The sequence below is a fragment of the Odocoileus virginianus genome, chromosome 25 (assembly GCF_023699985.2).
Source record: "Odocoileus virginianus isolate 20LAN1187 ecotype Illinois chromosome 25, Ovbor_1.2, whole genome shotgun sequence".
Lineage (NCBI taxonomy): Eukaryota > Metazoa > Chordata > Mammalia > Artiodactyla > Cervidae > Odocoileus > Odocoileus virginianus.
Window position 1 is genome coordinate 9,961,579 of NC_069698.1, and position 21,169 is coordinate 9,982,747.

Consider the following 21,169-nt stretch of genomic DNA (forward strand, 5'->3'; position numbering starts at 1 on the left):
AAAAAAATTCTACCTCCTTCCAATGCCTATCTGCTTGCCCAGTTCAATTGTTATTTTATTTATTTATTTATGGCAGTGCTGGGTCTTCACCGCTGCACGGGCTTTTCTGTAGCTGTGGCTGCTGGACTCTAGAGCACATGCTCCACAGTTCTGGCGCACACAGGCTCAGCCGCCCCGTGGCATGTGGGATCCTCCCAGGACAGGGACTGAACCCACGTCTCCTGCATACGTGGGCTCTTTCATAGTGAGCCACCCTCCTTCTTTGACTTCTTGATAGTATCTATATTACTCAAAGTTATTTTGGTTTTATTCCCTTCAAAGAAGATGCCCTATTGACAGGGGGTGCGTATTTAATCCTTTTTCTTAGGCATCTGCAAATTCTTCACAGGCTCAAGGTCTAAATTGAAAAGCAAACAGCACTGTAAATGCTTTTTTGGCAAATGTGATTATCAAAGAAAACTGGGGGGTAGGGTAAACATCTGTTTGGCTTATTCAAAAGCAATTTCTCAACATGCTACTAGATGAGGCATTACCATGTGATCACATCTTGCTCAAAGCTCATTATTATATCAACACATCAAGGTTACACAGGCCAGAGCACACACATGGGGCCCAAACAAATTATCTACTGGAATGGGAATCAAAAGTGATTTTAAAATCACAATTTTTGCCAGGTTACACTCAGCTATTCTGTGTCAAGTAAGTGTTACAAAGAAACATGTATATCACACCGGAAACAATTGCCATTTCCATTCAAATGCTAATTATATTTACTATCAGAGTTAAGTCAAGCAAAGCAAATCAATTACTGAACCTCACATTAATTCTTTAAACATGCAGCACTAGATAACAAAAGGTAATTTTAAAGAGAAATGTGTGTACTTACATTGCCCTCTTATGGTCAACTGGGACAAAAACATTTCCTGACTAACGATTTCAAGCAGTCTGAACTGTGTAAAAAGTCAGCGTTTCTTGGAGCTCAGAAAGAATTTTCACGTAAGCTATCTGAGATATAAAAGCCCCTTAAATTCATAATATAACCCTTAATGTACTGTAAAAGTGGAATAAAAATAATTAAAAAAACACTAACAAGTTATTGCTCAACTTTATATTTATCTTGAACATTGATGGTGAAGGCAATTTATACGGAGGTGGCTGTAAGACATAAAGATTTTTATGCAAAATCAGAAGGGACAGTTTTGATTATTTGCAAGTAAGGTCCCTACTTCTCTAAAATGTCTTGGCTTCTCTTTAAAAGCCCATAGCTTAAATTTTCCTCCAAAGAGCATCATTCCATCTCATTCATTAGCCATAATAAGGGCTATTGGGGCCACGAATGGGACCAAATGAGAAATGTGGGCAGAGATAAATTTCCCTAAACCACTTACAAAGAGCGGTATGAGAGGCAGGCTGTGTGAAGTCAGGGTGGGGATGTGTAGGGACAAACACAGGTCCCTTTATTTTCCTGGCAGGGAACTGGAACTAAGGCGGGGAAAGAAGGACAAGACAAGAAGAAACGGAGGCAATCAATTGCCTGCCTACGAACTCGAGCACAGGAGAGCCGCCTCCGGAGGTAAGGCCAGCCGTCCGGCCACATCCTGTCCGGGGCTGGGAGCTCAGGAGGGCTTAGCTCCCGACTGACTCCAGTGGTTCAAGTTTTTACTGGACCTTGAATTTCCCCTACAAAACCTTGAGAATTTGATTTTTCTTTCTTTCCCCTAAAAGCTAAGCATCTTACACGGGAAGGCTAAAGATGCCATCGGAGGTAGAAATACCTGTAGATTCAGATGTTGAAAGTGACCTCAGAGAATGCTAGTCCAAATATCTCTTGAAGGTAAACAAAGCAAGTCAGAGTGACCTGCCAAGGTTTCTTAGGGAGCTGAGGAGATAGGAGATGGCACCGTTTATAGAGACCTACATTTCGTTACTGAAACGGTGGTAGGAGTGGGCTTCCATTCCCCGAATGACAGCAGGTTTGCTGGGTGTTATGTCTTGCCTGGGAAATCCCGTGGACAGAGGAGCCTGGTGGTACAGAGTCCATGGGGTTGCAAAAGAATCAGACACAACTTTGAGACTAAACAACAACAATGTGTAGGATACGAGTCCTTTGATTTCCTAAGTTAAATGGACCTGGACCTTGGTTTCAGTTCAGTTCAGTCGCTCAGTCGTGTCCGACTCTTTGTGACCCCATGGACTGCAGCATGCCAGGTCTCCCTGTCCATCACCAACTCATGGAGCTTGCTCAAACTCACATCTATCAAGTCGGTAATGCCATCCAACCATCTCATCCTCTGTCATCCCCTTCTCTTCCTGCCTTCAATCTTTCCCAGCATCAGGGTATTTTCCAGTGAGTTAGTTCTTTGCATCAGGTGGCCAAAGTATTGGAGCTTCAGCTTCAGCATCAGTCCTTCCAATGAATATTCAGGACTGATTTCCTTTAGGATTGACTGGTTTGATCTTCTTGCAGTCCAAAGGACTCTCAAGAGTTCTCCAACACCACAGTTAAAAAGTATCAATTCTTCATCACTCAACTTTCTTTATGGTCCAACTCTCACATCCATACGTGACTACTGGAAAAACCAGAGCTTTGACTAGATAGACCTTTGCCAGCAAAGTAGTGTCTCTGCTTTTTAATATGCTGTCTAGGTTGGCCACAGCTTTCCTTCCAAAAAGCAAGCAGAGAATCTTGTAATTTCATGGCCACAGTCACCACTGGCAGTGAATTTGAGCCCAAGAATATAAAGTCTGTCACTGTTCCCACTGTTTCCCCATCTATTTGCCATGAACTGATGGGACTGGATGCCATGAACTTCGTTTTTTGAATGTTGAGGTTTAAGCCAGCTTTTTCACTCTCTTCTTTCACTTTAAAGAGGCTCTTTGGTTCCTCTTTGCTTTCTGCCATAAGGGTGGTGTCATCTATATATCTGAGGATCTTGGTTTACTGGGTTGTTGTGAAAATTCAATACTACGATGTGCGAAATGCATTTTTCACCGTTAAGGGGCTATACTAGAGTGCTAGAAATATACTGGACGTTCTATAAACACTCTATATCTTGATCTGGGTAGTAGTTGATTAATTCATTTTCTATTGCTACTTATGCAAGAAATCAACACAAACTTAATGGCTTAAAATGAAGGGGCAGACTTCCCTGGTGGTACAGTGGATGAGAACCCTGCCAGTGCAGGGGGACAGGGGTTCTCTCGGGAAGATTCCATGTGCCATGGAGGGACTAAGCCGATGTGTCACAACTGCCGAGCATGCACGCCGACAGCCAGGGCTCTGCAACGAGAGGCCGCCACAGTGAGACGCCCGAGCACTGTAACAAGAAGAGCCCCTGCTCACAACTGGAGAAAGCCCGTGCACAGCGACAAAGACCCAGCACAGCCGACAGTAAACAAATACATACTTTAATAATTACATTTTACAACAAGGATCATTTCTTTTCCCACAGGTCTGCAGGTCAGGAGTCTGGGCTGTGCATATGGCGGGGTTCTCTGCTCAGGATCTCACAGATGGAAATCAGGATGTCAGCAGGGCTGGGTTCCTTTCTAAAGGCTCTGGAGAAGAATCTGCTACCAAGTTCACTCAAACTGTTAGCTAAATTCAGTTCCTTTTGGTTGTCAGACTGAGTTTCTCTTTTCCTTGCTGGTTGTCCACCAGGGAATGACCTTCAGCTCCTAGAAGCTGCCTGCCTTCCTTGCCCAGTAGCCTCCTTCATCTTTAAAACCAGCAATGAAGAATCTCTGTCACCTGAAATCCTTCTCACGCTTTCAATTTCTTTCTTCTAGAAGAACCAGGTCACTGTTAAGGACCTATATGGTTAGGTCAGATCCACCCAGGATAATCTCTCTCTCTTTTTTTTAAGTCAACTTTGTCATACAATTGAAGGACATGGATCACTGGGAGTCACCCTACAAAGATACGCACAGATGTAAACTCCACTGTGCTATATGCCTCATATCTGTGTGCCCTATTGCCTGTAAGACAAATTTCAGTAGAGAAAAACAGTAGAAAGCTATAAAGATGTTGATATTCATTCTACTGGTATTAGATCTAGTTATGTACTAAACTTGCATTACGCTCCCCCTAACACATGAGCTCTAGTTTAGTAGTTGATGAGATCAGAAGCCATCACAGTGTCCATGACATTAGGCTAGTGGCCTGAGGACCACAATGCTGGTGCTTGTAAAAATCCAGCAACAATTCTGACCCTGGGAAAGCCTGTCAGAAATCAGACGCTTGGCTTTAATAAGGTAGTCTAGCCTGACTGAAAGTTATGTCTCTGTGCTGGAATCAGGTCCGTGCAGGGGCGTGGCACCGGCAATCTCGAGCAATCTGCGGGACTGCTTGAGAAGGAAAATCGATTAACTAAAGGACTGTTAATTCCATACTTAGAGAAGGAAATTCCCTGGCAGTCCAGCGGTTAGGATGCTTTCACCGTCACCAGGGTTTGAACTCTGGTGCAGGAACTAAGATTCTGCACGCAGTGCAGTGACACCATAAGAGGGGAAAAAAAAAGATCCCACCAGCCTTGTAGCACAGTCAAAATAATAATAATAATTAATAAATAAAGATCAACATGTCACAGGGAAAATAAAATCTTCAAAGTATAGGATTCATAGGTGGACATAATAAAAGTAGAAAGACTATAAGCCCTTCCGTGGCCTAGGCAAAGAAAATGCAAAATGGGCCTGAAATATCTTGTGGTGCCTTCGGAGAGTAAGGAAGCACTCAAAAAAAAAAAAAAAAGAAGTAATTAAAAGAATGAAAGCATTGTTAAAAGGGCACAGAGTCAAGCTAAAAAAGTTCCCAATTACCAAAACTGGAACAATCTGAACAGCAATTGAATTGGATTATAACTCAAAGAAATAGTGGAAATAGTCACGAGCCTATACTGGTAAAATTAATAAATGATAAAGAAGGGACAACTCTTCCTTACAAAAAAATTCCAATTAATAAAAGTCTTAAGAATGAGCGATAGAGCAGGTCATCACTAGAATACCACAGAAATAACTGCTACAGGGATGACCGGGTGATGAATGCTAAATTTAGTAGATGAAAGTTTAAACAAAAACAGAATGTTTTACATAGTTTCTGTATTGTTAATTTCCTGTGGTTGCTGTAACAAATTACCACAAATTTGATGGCTGAGAACAGCACAAATGTATTCTCTTATAGATCTGAGGGCCAGAACTCCAAATTCAGTATCACTGGGCCAAAACTAAGCTATGGGCAGAGCCACACTCTCTCTGGAGGCTCTAGGGAAGAATCCGTTTCCTTGCCTTTTCTAGAGCTGCATTCTGTGGCTCACGGTCCCCTTCTCCATTACTAAAGCCAAGGTCATGACATCTTCAAATCTCTCTCTGCTTCCATCTTCACATGGCCTTCTGTCTTCTGTAGGAAGCCTCCCTCTGCCTCCCTCTTAAAATGACACTTGTGACTGTGTTTAGGGCCCACTCAGATAATCCAGATACTCTCTCCCCAGCTCAAAAACCTTCACTTAATCACACTGGCAAAGTTTCTTTAGCCACATAACATATTCTTTAGCCATATAACATATAACATCCACAAATTTGAGGGATTATGATCTGGACATTTTGAGAGTCCCTTGGGCTGCAAGGAGATCAAACCAGTCCATCCTAAAGGAAATCAACCCTGAATATACATTGGAAGGACTGATGCTGAAGCTGAAGCTCCAATACTCTGGCCACCTAATGTAAAGAGTCGACTCATTGGAAAAGATCCTGATGCTGGGAAAGATTGAGGGGAGAGGAGAAGGGGACGACCGAGGAGATGAGAGGGTTGGATGGCATCACTGATTCGATGGACATGGGGTCGCCAAGAGCTAGACATGACTGAGCAACTGAACAACAATGTCTTTAGGGGCCATTATTTAGCCTCCCACAGCCTCAAAGTATCTCCCCAGAATATCATGTAAATACAAAGATGAAAATAATTAGCTTACAGTGGAAAACCTCGTAGGCACCACTTAGACCAGGTGATCAAGGTATCGTTAGCAATTTGGACATCATGTACCTCCGCAGAAGGATACAGCATCATGCCTGTCCTATTCTTTCCAAAAAGGCATAACCTCATCCCACTCATAAGAGAACATGAAACAAACTCCAGTTCAGGCAGAGTCTAAGAAATGTCTGACCAGCGCTCCTCAGAAGTATCAAGGTCACGGAAGACAAGAGTCTGAGGATCTGCCCCAGTGGGGAGATTAAGGAAACGCGCAACTAGATGCAAGGTGGGGTCCGCACTGCATTCTGGAACCAAAAAACGGACATCTGGCGGAAAACTGATGAAATCCAAATAAAACCCAATAGTTTAATCAATAATGTTACACGATGTTCCATTCTTATTTTCGTTAAGTGTTGTGTGATCTCTTGGGCTTCCCTGGTAGCTCAGCTGGTAAAGAATCTGCCTGCAATGCAGGAGACCCTGGTTCAATTCCTGGGTCAGGAAAATCCCTCGGAGAAGGGATAGGCTACCCACTCCAGTATTCTTGGGCTTCCCTTGTGGCTCAGCTGGTAAAGAATCTGCCTGCAATGCAGGAGACCTGGGTTCGATCCCTGGGTCAGGAAGATCCCCTGGAAAAGTAAATGGCAACCCACTCCAGTATTCTTGCCTGGAGAATCCTCATGGACAGAGAAGCTGGAGGGCGACAGCCCATGGGAACGCAGAGTCAGACATGACTAAGCGACCAAGCACAGCTGTGGTTTCTTAAGAAGTCAGCGTAAGGGGAAACTGGGTGAAGCCTACACAGGAACTTATTTAAGTCTCAGACAAACAGAAAACAAGGCATTTTAAAAAGAGGACAAAGGGAATGACGGAATTAGGGAGGAAGGCAAGGAGGGAGGGAAAAGGAGTGAAACCAGCAAGAAGGGGACCCCTTCACTTAGGATCTTGGGGCGCCCTCTGCTGGTCACTAGGCTGAACATCGATGGCACCCCCCTCAATGCTGGACTTCGTTATTACACAAAGTAACTGTCCTTTTCTTTCCAGTTGTTGCCCTGCTCTGAAACACTTTTCTCAAAGCCAGGGTACCCTGCTCCTACTGATTTATGGTTTCTTTCTTCCTCTAAAAACCCATCAAAGCCTCACTGTTTACCGAATCCAAAATTTTAGTTGTTCAGTGGCTCAGTCGTCAGATTCTTTGCAAGCCTACAGACTGCAGCACGCCAGGCTTCCTTGTCCTTCACCATCTCCCAGAGTTTGCTCAAATTCATTGAGTCAGTGATGCTATCCAATCCTCTCATCCTCTGTCATCCCCCTCTTCTCCTGCCTTCAATCTTTCCCAGCATCAGGGTCTTTTCCAATGAACTGGCTCTTCACATCAGGCGGCCAAAGGGTTGGAGCTTCAGTTTCAGCATCAGTCCTTCCAATGAATATTCAGGGTTGATTTCCTTTAAGGCTGACTGGTTTGATCCCCTTGCAGTCCAAGTGATTCTCGAGTCTTCTCCAACACCACAATTCGAAAGTATCAATTCTTCAGCCTTCTTTATGGTCCAAGTTCACATCTATACATGACTACTGGAAAAACCATAGCTCTGACTATATGCACCTTTGTTGGCAAAGTGATGTCTCTGCTTTTTAATATGAAATTAAAAGTGTCTTTTAATTTCATGGCCATCGTCACCATCTGCACAAGAAAAGAAAATCTGTCACTGCTTCCACTTTTTCCCCTTCTATTTGCCATGAAGTGATGGGACCAGATGCCATGATCTTAGTTTTCTGAATGTTGAGCTTTAAGCCGGCTTGTTCACTCTCCTTTTTCACCTTTATGAAGACACTCTTCAGTTCCTCTTCACTTTCTGTCATTAGAGCAATACCATCTGCATATCTGCGGTTGTTGATATTTCTGCCCACAATCTTGATTCCAGCTTGTGCTTCATCCAGCCATGCATTTCACATGATGTACTCTGCATATAAGTTAAATAGAGTAACAATACAAAGCCTTCTCTTACTCCTATCTCAACTTTGAACCAGTCCATTGTTCCAGGTCCAGTTCCGTTGCTTCTTGACCTACATACAGGTTTCTCAGGAAACAGATAAGGTGGTCTGGTATTCCCATCTCTAAGAATTTCCCGATTTGTTGTGATCCACACAGTCAAAGGCTTTACCACAGTCAATGAAGTAGAAGTAGATTTTTTCTGGAATTCCCTTGCTTTCTCTATGATCCAAGAAATGTTGGCAATTTGATCTCTGGTTCCAGTGCCTTTTCTAAATCAAGATGTACACGTGGAAGTCCTCAGTTTATGTACTGTTAGAAGCCTAGCTTGAAGGATTTTGAGCATAACCTTACCAGCAAGCAGATTGAGGGCAATCATATAGTAGTTTGATCATTCTTTGGCATTGCCTCTCTTTGGGACTGGAATGAAAACTGAACTTTTCCAGTCCTGTGGCAACTGCTGAGTTTTCCAAATTTGCTGACACATTGAGTGCGGCACTTTCACAGCATCATCTTTTAGGATTTGAAGTAGCTCAGCTGGAATTCCATCACCTCCACTAGCTCCGTCTGTAGTAATACTTCCTAAGGCCCACTTGCCTTCACACTCACTTCACTAGGCAAGTGACTACACCACTGCAGTTATCCAGGGCATTAACATCTTTTTTGTACAGTTCTTTTGTGTATTCCTGCCACCTCTTCTTAATCTGTTCTGCTTCTGTTAGGTACTTACCATTTCTGCCCTTTATTTTGCCCATCCTTACATGGAATATTCCCTTGATCTCTCCAGTTTTCTTGAAGAGATCTCTAGTCCTTCCCATCCTATTGTTTTTCCCTACTTCTTTGCACTGTTCATTTAAGGCCTTCCTATTTCTCCTTGCACAAAGCCACGACCACTTCCTGGCTGAACTCTAAGACCAGTCAGGTGCAAGCAAACCATCTAAAAGCTCCTCCCACCGACCATCCCACTGGACAACTGGGGACATCACAGGGTCACAGGCACCCATCCAAGCCAGGGTTCCCTGCTCCTACTGATTTGTGATTTCTTTCGTCTTCTAAAAACCCATCAAAAGCCTCACTAGTGACTGAATCTAGTGAGCTAGACAACCAGGGCTGTGGAACAGAGGGTCAGACGTGTTGGTGGGTCAGAGCCTCCAGAAATGACAGATGTGAGTGTGTAAGGGACACAGTACTCTGGGGGATATCATGCTTACTAACATCTCGACTGTGGAATGGAAGGCCTGGCCAATAAAACGCAAGCAATTTTCATTCATGATGTTTCACATTTGCATCCTCTAATATTAGGAACTCACTGGGTTCAAGTAAATCGAATACAGCTCTTCATGAGAAAAGATGGGGATTTCTTGTGGCAACTGACAGTGAACACCAGAAATACAGACTGGCAGGGTCCTGCCTGCATTGAGGCCACAAGTTTTATTTAGCCCACACAATATTTTTTTTTTTAAGTTTTTAACGGGATGCCAATGTTTTGAAATCTGGAAATGCACATTCAAAAATTAAAAGACTTCAGGTTTTTGATGAATAAAAAACCTTCTGACCTGGCTGTGTTGGGTCCACACTGTTGCCTATCGGCCACGTGTAGGAACCGAGAGGCTGCCGCCTCTAGACGGTCCCTGCTGCGCAGTTCCTCCCCACCACTTACACAAGCTGTGCGTGTGGCCGATACTCACAATGGCACGTTCACGTGTATTCCACACCGCATCCTTGTGGCACTAGTGCTTGCACTCTCTGCTTTGTGGGATACCACATACAAGCTTTCAACAGCTAAAAGGACCTCACCTTCCCTCTGCACTTGATCTGAGCCAAAGGGGTGACCACCTTCCAATACATAAGCTCCTTAATAATGTTCATCCCTGGGACTTCCCTGGTGGTCCAGTGGCTAAGACTCTGTGCTCCCAATACAAGGGGCCCAGGATCGATCCTTGGTGAGAGAACTAGATCCCACATGCCACAACTAAGAGTTCACATGCCTCAGTTAAGACCCGACAAAGCCAAATAAATAAATTAAAAAAAAATAATGCTCATCTTTCTTTTATACAAGTGACTATAGCTCATTATAACTATTCTGCAAAAAACAAAACACATATATTTCATCTTCTACATTTCATCCTTTTACTCTTAATGATATCCTGGACCACTGGATCAGAATCACCTGGAAGGGTTGTTAAAACACAAACCACGCCCAGTAGTAACCAGGGCAAATTAAAGGGGGGCTTTATATCTTCAGGGAAACTACAGATTCTCAACACACTGAGCAAGAAAACAACAAATCATCACATTCGCTCCTCTTTACCTTTTACATTCCTGGGGATCACAGTCACCCAATCAGGTCCACTGGAGTTGATTGGCATTTTGATATTGACACCACTTGAAAGAGGAATAAAAAGAGTACAAGCTCAAATTTATTTAATTTAAGGAATTAATTTATTTTAAATTTAGGAACATTTATTTTTCAACATGCATCTTTATTTGCAAATTTTTAAATAGATGGGATTTCAAAGAGCTTTATATCCTTACAAATGCTAATTCATAAAACTGATAATTAATAAACTAGGTATCTTATAATAAGCAGGTTATACGGACACATAAACTGAATAAGAATTAAACAGGTTCTTAATTTTTCACTGCTTCACCCTTAGGTTGCAAACTCCAAAATAACAGATTCTATTTGAATCACTTAATCCCTTAGGCTCAGAGAATGGCTCACACCGATGACTATGTCTACTGTGTCACTACTTGGTTTTCAGGCTACAAGACTATGAGCATTAAGTCAGATCCCTTAGGCCTTGCCTAGAGAGGAATCCTAACTGGGGACTCATCCATCCCTCAAACGATCAACGTCAATCTTTCTTTTTTTTTTTTTAGTTAGCCTAATGCAAAATTTCAGATTTTTAACGGAGTAAAAATGCAAAAATTAAAATCTATACCAGGATTCTGTCAAATGTTTTGTTTTAAAAAAAACCTATGCCACTTCAAACACTTTCCCAGCAAACTTCTAAGTAAGTAGAATTTTTTATGTGATTCTACTACAGATCTGGCTGGTTGTACTGTATCAGCCAGCCTCATCCAGGATATGTAAGTAAAGGCAAGGACAGACATTATTTTATCCTTCTGGATTCACAGGTGTCTTCTGGTTTTAATAACAGGATTTGGTGTTAGGAACATTTAAAAATTTTTACACTAACTTAGTTCTCTAAACTCTTCCCCACTTTTTTTCCACGTGGCATTTCAGTAAATTACATGCTATGCTTCTTCTACTCTGCTTAGCCCCAAGGTAGACTGACAACATGCTCCTAAAAGGGGGTAACTGGACACTCTTCATACAGAGGCAAAAAGTACACAGAAATAAAATAATCTGCACATGGTGAGTGTAAATGCTAAGTCTGACTCTGTGCAATTCTATAAACTGTAGCCCACCAGGCTCCTCTTTCCATGGGATTCTCCAGGCAAGAACACTGGAGTGGGTTTTCACGTCCTCCTTCAGATGTTCCCAACCCAGGGATCAAACCTACATTTCTTGTCTCCTGCGTTGGTGGGTGGGTTCTTTACCACTATTGCCACCTGGGAAGTCCTATTTATAAATAATGTGCCTAATTAAAGAATAAAACCAAAGACCTTTTGCACACACACACACACACACACACTAAAAAAACCCTAGGAAGACTAGTACAGTAAATATACCGGGAGCAGTGCGCCCTCTGCTGGGCTTCTGAAAGCATGGCATGGGTCTAGCAAACACTTCTGCCACCAAAAGCTGACGGTGGGAAAAACAAAAAATCAGAACTTTATTTTTGAAGCTGCTACAGACTACATGGGCTTCCCAGGTGGCTCAGTGGTAAAGAATCTGCCTGCCAACGCAGGAGATACAGGAGATGTGGGTTCGATTCCTGGTCGGGAAGATCCCCTGGAGGGCATGGCAATCAACTCCAGTATTCTTGCCTAGAGTCCCATGGACAGAGGAACCTGGCAGGCTACAGTTCACGGGGTCACAAAATAGTTGGATACCACTTAGCAACTAAAATAACAACAACCATCTCTACAAGGGAATATTTTTAAAGTATATATCATTTAAAAATAAAAAGCATTTTACATTCTTTCAAATAATTATACTTTCTGACTATGCAATTTTTCTACCTTTTTAATTTCTTAGGAATGTTGTTTTATTTTAGGCACTAGTGATAAAGAACCAGCCTGTCAATGCAGGAGACGTAAGAGACTCGAGTTCGATCCCTGGGTCAGGAAGATCCCCTGGAGGAGGGCATGGCAACCCACTCCAGTGTTCCTGCCTGGAGAATCCCATGGACAGAAGAGCCTGGGGGGCTACAGTCCTGTCTGTAGGGTCGCAAAGAGTCGGACATGACTGAAGCGACAGAGCATGCACATACACACGCATGTAATGTTGAAGAAAATGGAAATTTTACCCCATACTGGTTCTATATACTTCCTTCTGCATATTATGCCATATATTGATCATTATTCTGAAAAAGTTTCATACCTATGTTCAAAAATAGGAATATGTGCTCAATAATGCAAAAATTTCAATAGCTATTACCTTGAAAAATACAATTCGCTGTGATATTCCTGGTTTCCCCATCAGTTCAGTTCAGTTCAGTAGTGCAGTCGTGTCCAGCTCTTTTTGACCCCATGGACTACAGCACACCAGGCTTCCCTGTTCATCACCGACTCCTGGAACTTGCTCAAACTCACGTCCACTGAGTCGGTGATGCCATCCAAACGTCTCATCCTTGGTCATCCCTTTCTCCTCCTGCCTTCAATCTTCATGCTTATCATTAAATCAATCCAGCAATGTTACCATATTCCTACCTTTTCCTATCAATAAATGTTTATATGATTTTAATAACCAATAATGTGACACTTAAGACTTTTTTCAGTTTCTGAGACATGAAGCTAAAACATTAGCCTGACTGTAAGACCTCCAGTAGCCCTGTTCTTAGATGCTTTTTTTATCTGTTCTGTGAAAAAGTGATCTTGCTTGTACAGCTACAGACATGCTATGCAGTTCTGAAGTAAAAGATGTTAAGGTAAAAGAACAAAGATTTAAGGTATTTAATTTGAACTGAAATAAGCACATGTGTGTATGTGTATTAGTCACTCAGTCATGTCTCTCTGCAATCCCATGGACTGTAGCCCGCCAGGCTCCTCTGTCCATGTGATTCTCCAGGCAAGAATACTGGAGTGGGGAGCCATTCTCTTCTCCAAGGGATCTTCCCAACCCAGGGATTGAACCCAGGTCTCCTGCATTGCAGGCGGATTCCTTACCATCTGAGCCACCAAGGAAGTCCGTGAAATAAACATACTAATCACAAAATATCAGTCTTTATTTTCTTACCACTGCTTCTGAATTGGGCCAAGTTTGAGAGAGATGTAAGAAGCACATAACCAAAATAAGAAAAGTCTCCTAAGTGGGACAAAGACAGTGGGAAGGGACTCTTCACTCCCCACCTAGGACAAGGAGCACATACCTCTGGAAGAAAGCATTCTCTGGAGCAGTGAGGAGGCCCTTCAGGTATCCACCTTTGAAATGGTTAATTCTGCTGCTGCAAGGGAGCTTCTTTGGTTTGACGCAGAACCAGGGTTCCCCAGTGTAGAGGTCTGTGAAATTGCAGAGGGGAAGATTCCCAGGAAGACACACGTTACACTCCGTAGTTTCAGAAATCCTCCCTGACCGGAAGAGGCTCTTGAAATAGACCCTATCTGGTTTCTTTTCCTGCAGGTTCTGAAGAACTCGGATCCCTTCGCTGGGGTGGACCAGAGATATGGACACTTTAACTTGACCTGGCCAGAGCAGAGTGAAAAAGACCTTGTAAAACCCGTTCTGGTAGTCCACCACTCTGCCCACGGCCCCCGCCTGGAGCCTAGGGGAGTGGATTCTGGCCTGCAGGTAGTCTCCGCCATATTTCTTGGGCTTTCTTTGAAAATCCTGCACATGAACCAGCACCTCCAGCTGGCTTCCCACCCTGAAGAAGGCTGCAGAGTTCAAGATGACAAAATAGCTGGAAGAAGGATCGGTGCTCTTCAGAAAGGGGACTGGGCCCACGTCCGGCTCCCGCCACTGCAGGGCGGCCAACAAGGAGTCCTCCTCCAGGCGCTCCCGGCTGGACAGGACCTGGCGCTCATAGCCGCAGTAAGGATTCCGGCTGGTTCTCACCACCTGGGAGGACGCGAACTGCCCAGCACTGTCTATGAACGTGGCTGAAGCGGTCTCGTGGTCCAAGTACTGCAGAGAAAAACGCAAACAACAGAAACCACAGTTATCACAAATCTCCTTACGCCAGCCAGATAAATCCCTGCTTCAGTTTAAATTTTAATAAAGCTTACTAGGAAAAAAAACTTTATTGGGATGACATTGTTTCAAAAAAACCCACAGCTCACCAGTTTTATAAGGGTCTCACAGCAAATATCAGAGAAAAATCCCTTTGGTGCTTCCAGAAGGAGACGGGGGAAAGGAATCATTCTGAAGTACAGAAGTTTTCCTGTATCCTCAGGGGATATGTCCAAGACCCCCCAGTGGATGCCTGAAACTGTGGGTCATACCAAACTCCGTATATACTGCTTTTTCCTATACATATATACCTATGATAAAGCTTAATTTATAAATTAGGCACAGTAAGAGTGGGTAGCTATTCCCTTCTCCAGTAGATCTTCCCAATCCAGGGATTGAACCTGGGTCTCCCACATGGCAGGCAGATTCTTTACCATCTGAGTCCCTAGGGAAGCTCTGAACAATGATAACTAATAATAATTATAAAACTAATAATTATAATAATTTGCTGTAATAAAAGTTACATGAATGTGGTTTTTCTCTCTCTCTCAAACTATCCAATCGTGGTGTACTTTTCCGTCTTCTCATGATGAGGGAAAAGGTTAAAATCCCTACGTGATGAGAGGAGGTGAGGTGAAGGACAAAAGCAGTGTGATGCAGCGTCAGGCTACTTCTGACCTTCTGACGATAATAACGTCAGAAGGAGGGTCATCTGCTTCACGTGATCCTGAACTGAGCCAGGATGATGTCAGTGGTTGAGGATGCTGGGTGGGAGAGAGCAGGACGGCACAAGAGCTTATCATGAAACACAGGACAATGCACAATTTCAAATGGGTAAGTTGTTTATTTCTGGAATTTTTCCATTTAATATTTTCGGATCACAGTTAACCAGGGTAACTGAAACCACAGAAGGTGACACTGTGGATGGGGCACTACTGGATGTCAGAGGATTCTATTCTTTTTTTTTTAACAAGGCCTGCCCTCAAGAAAAACTATTTTACCAGAGCCTAACCTACTGGGGTTTTATCAGAGCCTAACCAAACTGAGGTAAAGGACATACCCAACACCAGTCCATTCTAAACATTCCATCCAATTTAAGAGTTGGTGGGGGAGTGGGGGGCTGAGACTAAGAAGCAGCTCTGAAGTTCACAGACTCATTACAGGACTGAGGATCACAGGACTATAAGATGCTTCACCTCCCCCGACATTTCACCTCTACATCGTGAAAAGTCTATTTCCTGGAGTTCCTTGTAGGCAGTAACTCCTGTCCAGCTTTCAGCAAAAAATTACAAGACATACTAAAAGGAAAAAAAAAAAAAAAACAGTTTGAAAACACAGATCAAGCATCAGAACCAGACTGAAAAATGACAAGAATGTTGGAATTATCAGACCATGAATTTGAAACAACTATGTTGTAAATCAATGGCTAATTCATTTCAATGTATGACAAAAACCACTGCAATGTTGTAAAGTAATTAGCCTCCAACTAACAAAAATAAATGGAAAAAATAAATAAATAAAAACAGGACAAGACAAAAAAAAACAACTATGATTAATATGCTAAGGGGCTCTAATTGAAAAAGCAAGCAACGTGCAAGAAATAATGGGCAAGGTAAAGAAAGAGGTGAAAATCCCAAGCAGGAATCAAAAACCAAAAAAAAAGCCAGACAGAGCAGAGAGGATTTTTAAGTAAGGAAAAATGCTCTAGCTGAAATTATAATGACTGGCAAACATCCTTATACATTTGTCCAAACTGATAGAATGTATAACATAAAGAGTGAATCCAGAAGATATTAAGAAAAAGTGGCAAGAATATACAGAAGAACTATACAAAAAAGATCTTCACAACCCAGGTAATCATGATGGATGTCACCTAGAGCCAGACATCCTGGGATGTGAAGTCAGGTGGGCCTTAGAAAGCATCACCATGAACAAAGCTAGTGGAGGTGATGGAATTCCAGTTGAGCTATTTCAAATCCTGAAAGATGATGCTATGAAAGTGCTGCACTCAATATATCAGTAAATTTGGAAAACTCAGCAGTGGCCACAGGACTGGAAAAGGTCAGTTTTCATTCCAATCCCAAAGAAAGGCAAGGCCAAAGAATGCTCAAACTACCGCACAATTGCACTCATCTCACACGCTAGTAAAGTAATGCTCAAAATTCTCCAAGCCAGGCTTCAACAGTACGTGAACTGTGAACTTCCAGATGCTCAAGATGGATTTAGAAAAGGCAGAGGAACCAGAGATCAAATTGCCAACATGTGCTGGATCACTGAAAAAGCAAGAGAGTTCCAGAAAAATATCTATTTCTGCTTTATTGACTACACCTAAGCCTTTGACTGTGTGGATCACAACAAACTGTGGAAAATTCTACAAAAGATGGGAATAGCAGACCACCTTACCTGCCTCCTGAGAAATCTGTATGCAGGTCAGGAAGCAACAGTTAAAACTGGACATGGAACAGACCAATTCCAAATTGGGAAAGGAATACAACAAGGCTGTATATTGTCACCCTGCTTATTTAACTTTTATGCAGAGTCCATCATGAGAAACGCTGGGCTGGAGGAAGCACAAGCTAGAATCAAGGTTGTTGGGAGAAATATCAATAACCTCAGATATGCAGATGACACCACCCTTATGGCAGAAAGTGAAGAACTAAAGAGCCTCTTGATGAAAGTGAAATAAGAGAGTGAAAATGTTGGCTTAAAACTCAACATTCAGAAAATTGGAACCAGATCATGGCATCTGGTCCCATCACTTCATGGCAAATAGATGGGGAAACAATGGAAACAGTGACAGACTTTATTTTGGGGGGCTCCAAAATCACTGCAGATGGTGACTATAGCCATGAAATTCAAAGACGCTTGCTCCTTGGAAGAAAAGCTGTGACCAACCTAGACAGCATATTAAAAAACAGAGACATTACTTTGCCTAGTCAAAACTATGGTTTTTCCAGTAGTCACGTATGGATGTGAGAGTTGGACTATAAAGAAAATTGAGCACCAAAGAATTGATGCTTTTGAAGTGTGGTGTTGGAGAAGACTCTTGAGAGTCCCTTGGACTGCAAGGAGATCCAACCAGTCCATCCTAAAGGAAATCAGTCCTGAATATTCATTGGAAGGACTGATGCTGAAGCTGAAACTCCAATACTTTGGCCACCTGATTCAAAGAACTGACTCATTTGAAAAGACCCTGATGCTGGGAAAAGATTGAAGGCAGGAAAAGGGGATGACAGGGGATGAGATGGCTGGATGGCATCACTGACTCTGTGGACATGAGTTTGAGTAAGCTCCAGGACCTGGTGATGGACAGGGCTGCAGTCCATGGGGCTGCAGAGTCAGACACGACTGAGCGACTGAACTGAAGAGTGAATCCTAAAGTAAACTATGGACCTTGGGTGATTATGATGTGTCAGTGTAGGTTCAGCCTTGGTTAAAACTAAAAAAGAAGTGCCAATCCAGTGAGTGATGATAATAACAGGGGAGGCCATGCATACATCAAGACAGAGTGTATGGTAACTACCTGTAATCTTCTGCAGTGTAAGCCCCAAGAGTTTTATTTTTTTCTTTTGTAATGCAAGTGTCTGACTTCAACTTTGATTGTCAAGACATTCACATGATGAGATATAAAGAGCCACGCTCTTCCCCTGCCCCCAAGGCTTCTTTATTTTAAGGATCTTTGTTGACTGAGACAAATGACCCTTTGGGCCACTTTTTCTCTCTTCCCATGCTTTAAATTCCTAATCGTGTTTTAAGTTCACCAGTAAAGAATAAACCCATGGGCATCTAGGTTGCTTCCATGTCCTGGCTATTATAAACTGCCCATCAGCAGACAAATGGATAAGGAAGCTGTGGTACATATACACCATGGAATATTACTCAGCTGTTAAAAAGAATTCATTTGAGTCAGTTCTAATGAGATGGATGAAACTGGAGCCCATTATACAGAGTGAAGTAAGCCAGAAAGATAAAGAACATTATAGCATACTAACACATATATATGGAATTTAGAAAGATGGTAACGATAACCCTATATGCAAAATAGAAAAAGAGACACAGATGTACAGAACAGACATTTGGACTCTGTGGGAGAAGGTGAGGGTGGGATGTTTCAAAAGAACAGCATGTATATTATCTTTAGTGAAACAGATCACCAGCCCAGGTTGGATGCATGAGACAAGTGCTTGGGCCTGGTGCACTGGGAAGACCCAGAGGGATCGGGTGGAGAGGGAGGTGGGAGGGGGGGATCAGGATGGGGAATACATGTAACTCCATGGCTGATTCATGTCAATGTATGACAAAACCCACTGAAATGTTGTGAAGTAATTAGCCTCCAACTAATAAAAATAAATGAAAAAAAAAAAAGAAAAAAAATCAATGTAACATCATTTAATAAAAGTATGGATAGACATGACTAAATAAACTTCCTAAAACTTCTGTATGTTAAAAACACAAACAAAATTAAAAGGCAAATAAACTGGAAAAAGTATCACAAGTAAAGAATAAACCCATGAAATTCCAGGCACCCACCCTTGAGCCTAATAAAAACAACCTCAGGCCCATGTTCTCTCTTTTTTTCTCTACCGTGACCTAGGTGTGTGGCCCCAGGCATGCCATGTATCCCCCAGGACCTAAGAGTAATACATCTTGCTCTTTTTTCCCCCCAGCTTCCTGATGGTTAATGCTGGGGGCACCCTGCAATCATGAGAGCCACAAGGGCCAGTTCAGTCACAACACTGGCTATTCATAGGCTGATCCAGATATAAAACACTCCCTCTCAATTTTGTTGTAAATATAAAACTTTTCTTTGAAAAATAGAAATTAAAAGAAATTCAAGGGAATTACCTGGATGTCCAATGGTTATGACCCCACACTTTCACTGCTGAAGGCCCTGGTTCAATCCCTAGTTGGGGAACTAAGATTCAAGAAGACACACAGCAAGGCCCTCCCCTTAATAAAAGAAAAAAAAAAAAAACTGAAATAAAGAAAAGGACATACTGGGGGAAAAAAAGCAAAGAAAGAAATCAAGATAGTAAAACCACGGTAACAGAAATGAAGAATGTCTTTGAAAGGCTCACTAGCAGAATGGACACAGCTAAGGAGAGAATCTCTGAATTTGAGGAAATCTTCCAAAACTAAAAAGCAAAGAGAAAAAAAAAATTTAAAATGAGAACAGAATATTCAAGAGTGGTGGGATATGCCAAATAGGAATATCAAAAGGATCAGAAAAACATAACAGAAGAAATATTTGCAGTAATAATGACTGAAAATTCCCCCAAATTAAAGTCAGACACCCTTTCGGATCCGCTATCTGCAGTGGAACCACCGCCAAGATGCAGATTTTCATGAAGACCCTGACAGTGAAGACCATCATTCTTGAGGTAGAGACCTCAGATACAATAGAAAATGTAAAGGCCAAGATCCAGGATAAGGAAGGAGTTCCTCCTGACCAGCAAAGACTGATCTTTGCTGGCAAGCAACTGGAAGATGGATGTACTTTGACCTACAACATTCAAAAGGAGCCCACCCTGCATCTTGCATTGAAACTTTGTGGTGGTGCTAAGAAGAGGAAGACGTCTTACATCACTCACAAGAAGAACAAGCGTAAGACGAAGAAGGTTAAACTGGCTGTTCTGAAATACTATAAGGTGGATGAGCATGGCAAAATCAGTCACCTTCGCTGGGAGTGTCCCTCAGATGATTGTGGTACTGGAGTTTTTATGGCCAGTCATTTCGACAGCCATTATTGTGGCAAATGTTGTCTGACCTACTGTTTCAACAAACCAGAAGACAAGTAATTGTATACTGGTGAATAAAGACATGAGCTAACATTAAAAAAAAAAAATTCAGAGACCAAACCAACGATCCAGGAAGCAAAGAGAACATAAACCAGGATAAATACAAAATATAACTATATCCAAGCATATTGCATTCAAACTGTAGAAAATCAAAGATAAAATATCTTGAAAGAAACCAAAAGGGGAAAAAAAAAAAACCTTACTTTTAGCAAAGCAAATATAAGAATCACATCCAACTTCTCAGAAACCATGCAAGCAAGAACAGGGTAGAGTGAAATACTTCACACATTGAAAGAAAAAAATTATCAACCTAGCATCTTGTACCCAGAAAAATTATCCTTCAAAAGTGAAAGTCTTTCTCAGACAAACAAAAATTAAGAGACTCTGTTGCCAGTAGACTTGTCTAGCAAGAAATGTTAAAAGAAGCTCTTCAGAAGTAAGGAAATTACATAGGTCAGAAACTCAGATCTACACAAAGACGGGAAGAGCATCAGGAAAGGAATAACTGAAGGTAAAATAAAAAACTTCTATTTTCTCATTTTTAACTATAACAGATAACAACTTTGTTCAAAGTAATAACAGCAACAGTGTATTTGACCATGTACATTTATACGTGTGTGTGTGTGTACACGTGTGCTTATTTACAAGTGAAATAAATGACAGCAATTATACAAGGGACAGGAGGGAGGAATTAATAACATTTTATTATGAACAAGGTACCTGCACTACCCATGAAGAAGTACAGTATTATTTGATAGTGGACTTGGACTAGTTATAAGTGCATACTGCAAACTCGAGTGCAACCACTTAAAGTAAAATGAGAAGTGTTATTGACACTAACACTAAGAAAGGAGACAGAATGGAATCTATACAATGCTAAATTAAAACCACAAAAGTCAGAAAAAGAGCTGAAGGCAAAAACAGGAACAAATAACGAGGGCAATGAATAGAAAACAGTAACAAGTATGACACCTATGAATCCAACTTTATCAATAATCACCTTAAACATCAATGATCTAAAGGCATCAATTAGGAGACAGAGATTGTCAGACTCAACTATATGTTGCCTACAAGAAATCTACTTTAAATATAAAGACATATATAGATTAAAAGAA

At 41.9% G+C, this 21,169-nt stretch overlaps 2 protein-coding genes across 4 annotated transcripts in view; one reads left to right on the plus strand and one right to left on the minus strand.

Annotated features, from left to right (window-relative positions):
• Window positions 1-21,169, minus strand: part of NXPE3 (neurexophilin and PC-esterase domain family member 3) — a 53,915-nt gene that overhangs the window by 6,192 nt on the left and 26,554 nt on the right. For 2 of the 3 annotated variants that reach the window (XM_070454953.1, XM_070454954.1), the window contains exons 4-5: window positions 13,457-14,211; window positions 10,267-10,340 (exon numbers count right to left, since the gene is read on the minus strand). In XM_070454953.1, the coding sequence (XP_070311054.1) occupies window positions 10,267-10,340; window positions 13,457-14,211 (829 nt within the window). Of the gene's footprint in view, window positions 1-10,266; window positions 10,341-13,456; window positions 14,212-15,316; window positions 15,555-21,169 lie in introns of all 3 variants that reach the window. The other variant, XM_070454955.1, reaches the window with a different exon arrangement.
• LOC110152614 (ubiquitin-ribosomal protein eS31 fusion protein-like) lies at window positions 19,417-20,104 on the plus strand. Its single transcript, XM_070455207.1, has one exon. It carries the CDS (start codon window positions 19,590-19,592, stop codon window positions 20,052-20,054), a length of 465 nt encoding a protein of 154 aa, XP_070311308.1. The 5' UTR covers window positions 19,417-19,589; the 3' UTR covers window positions 20,055-20,104.

Excerpts from the sequence above, each read along its gene's own strand:
- LOC110152614 (XM_070455207.1), top strand. The coding sequence starts at position 19,590 with ATGCAGATTTTCATGAAGACCCTGACAGTGAAGACCATCATTCTTGAG.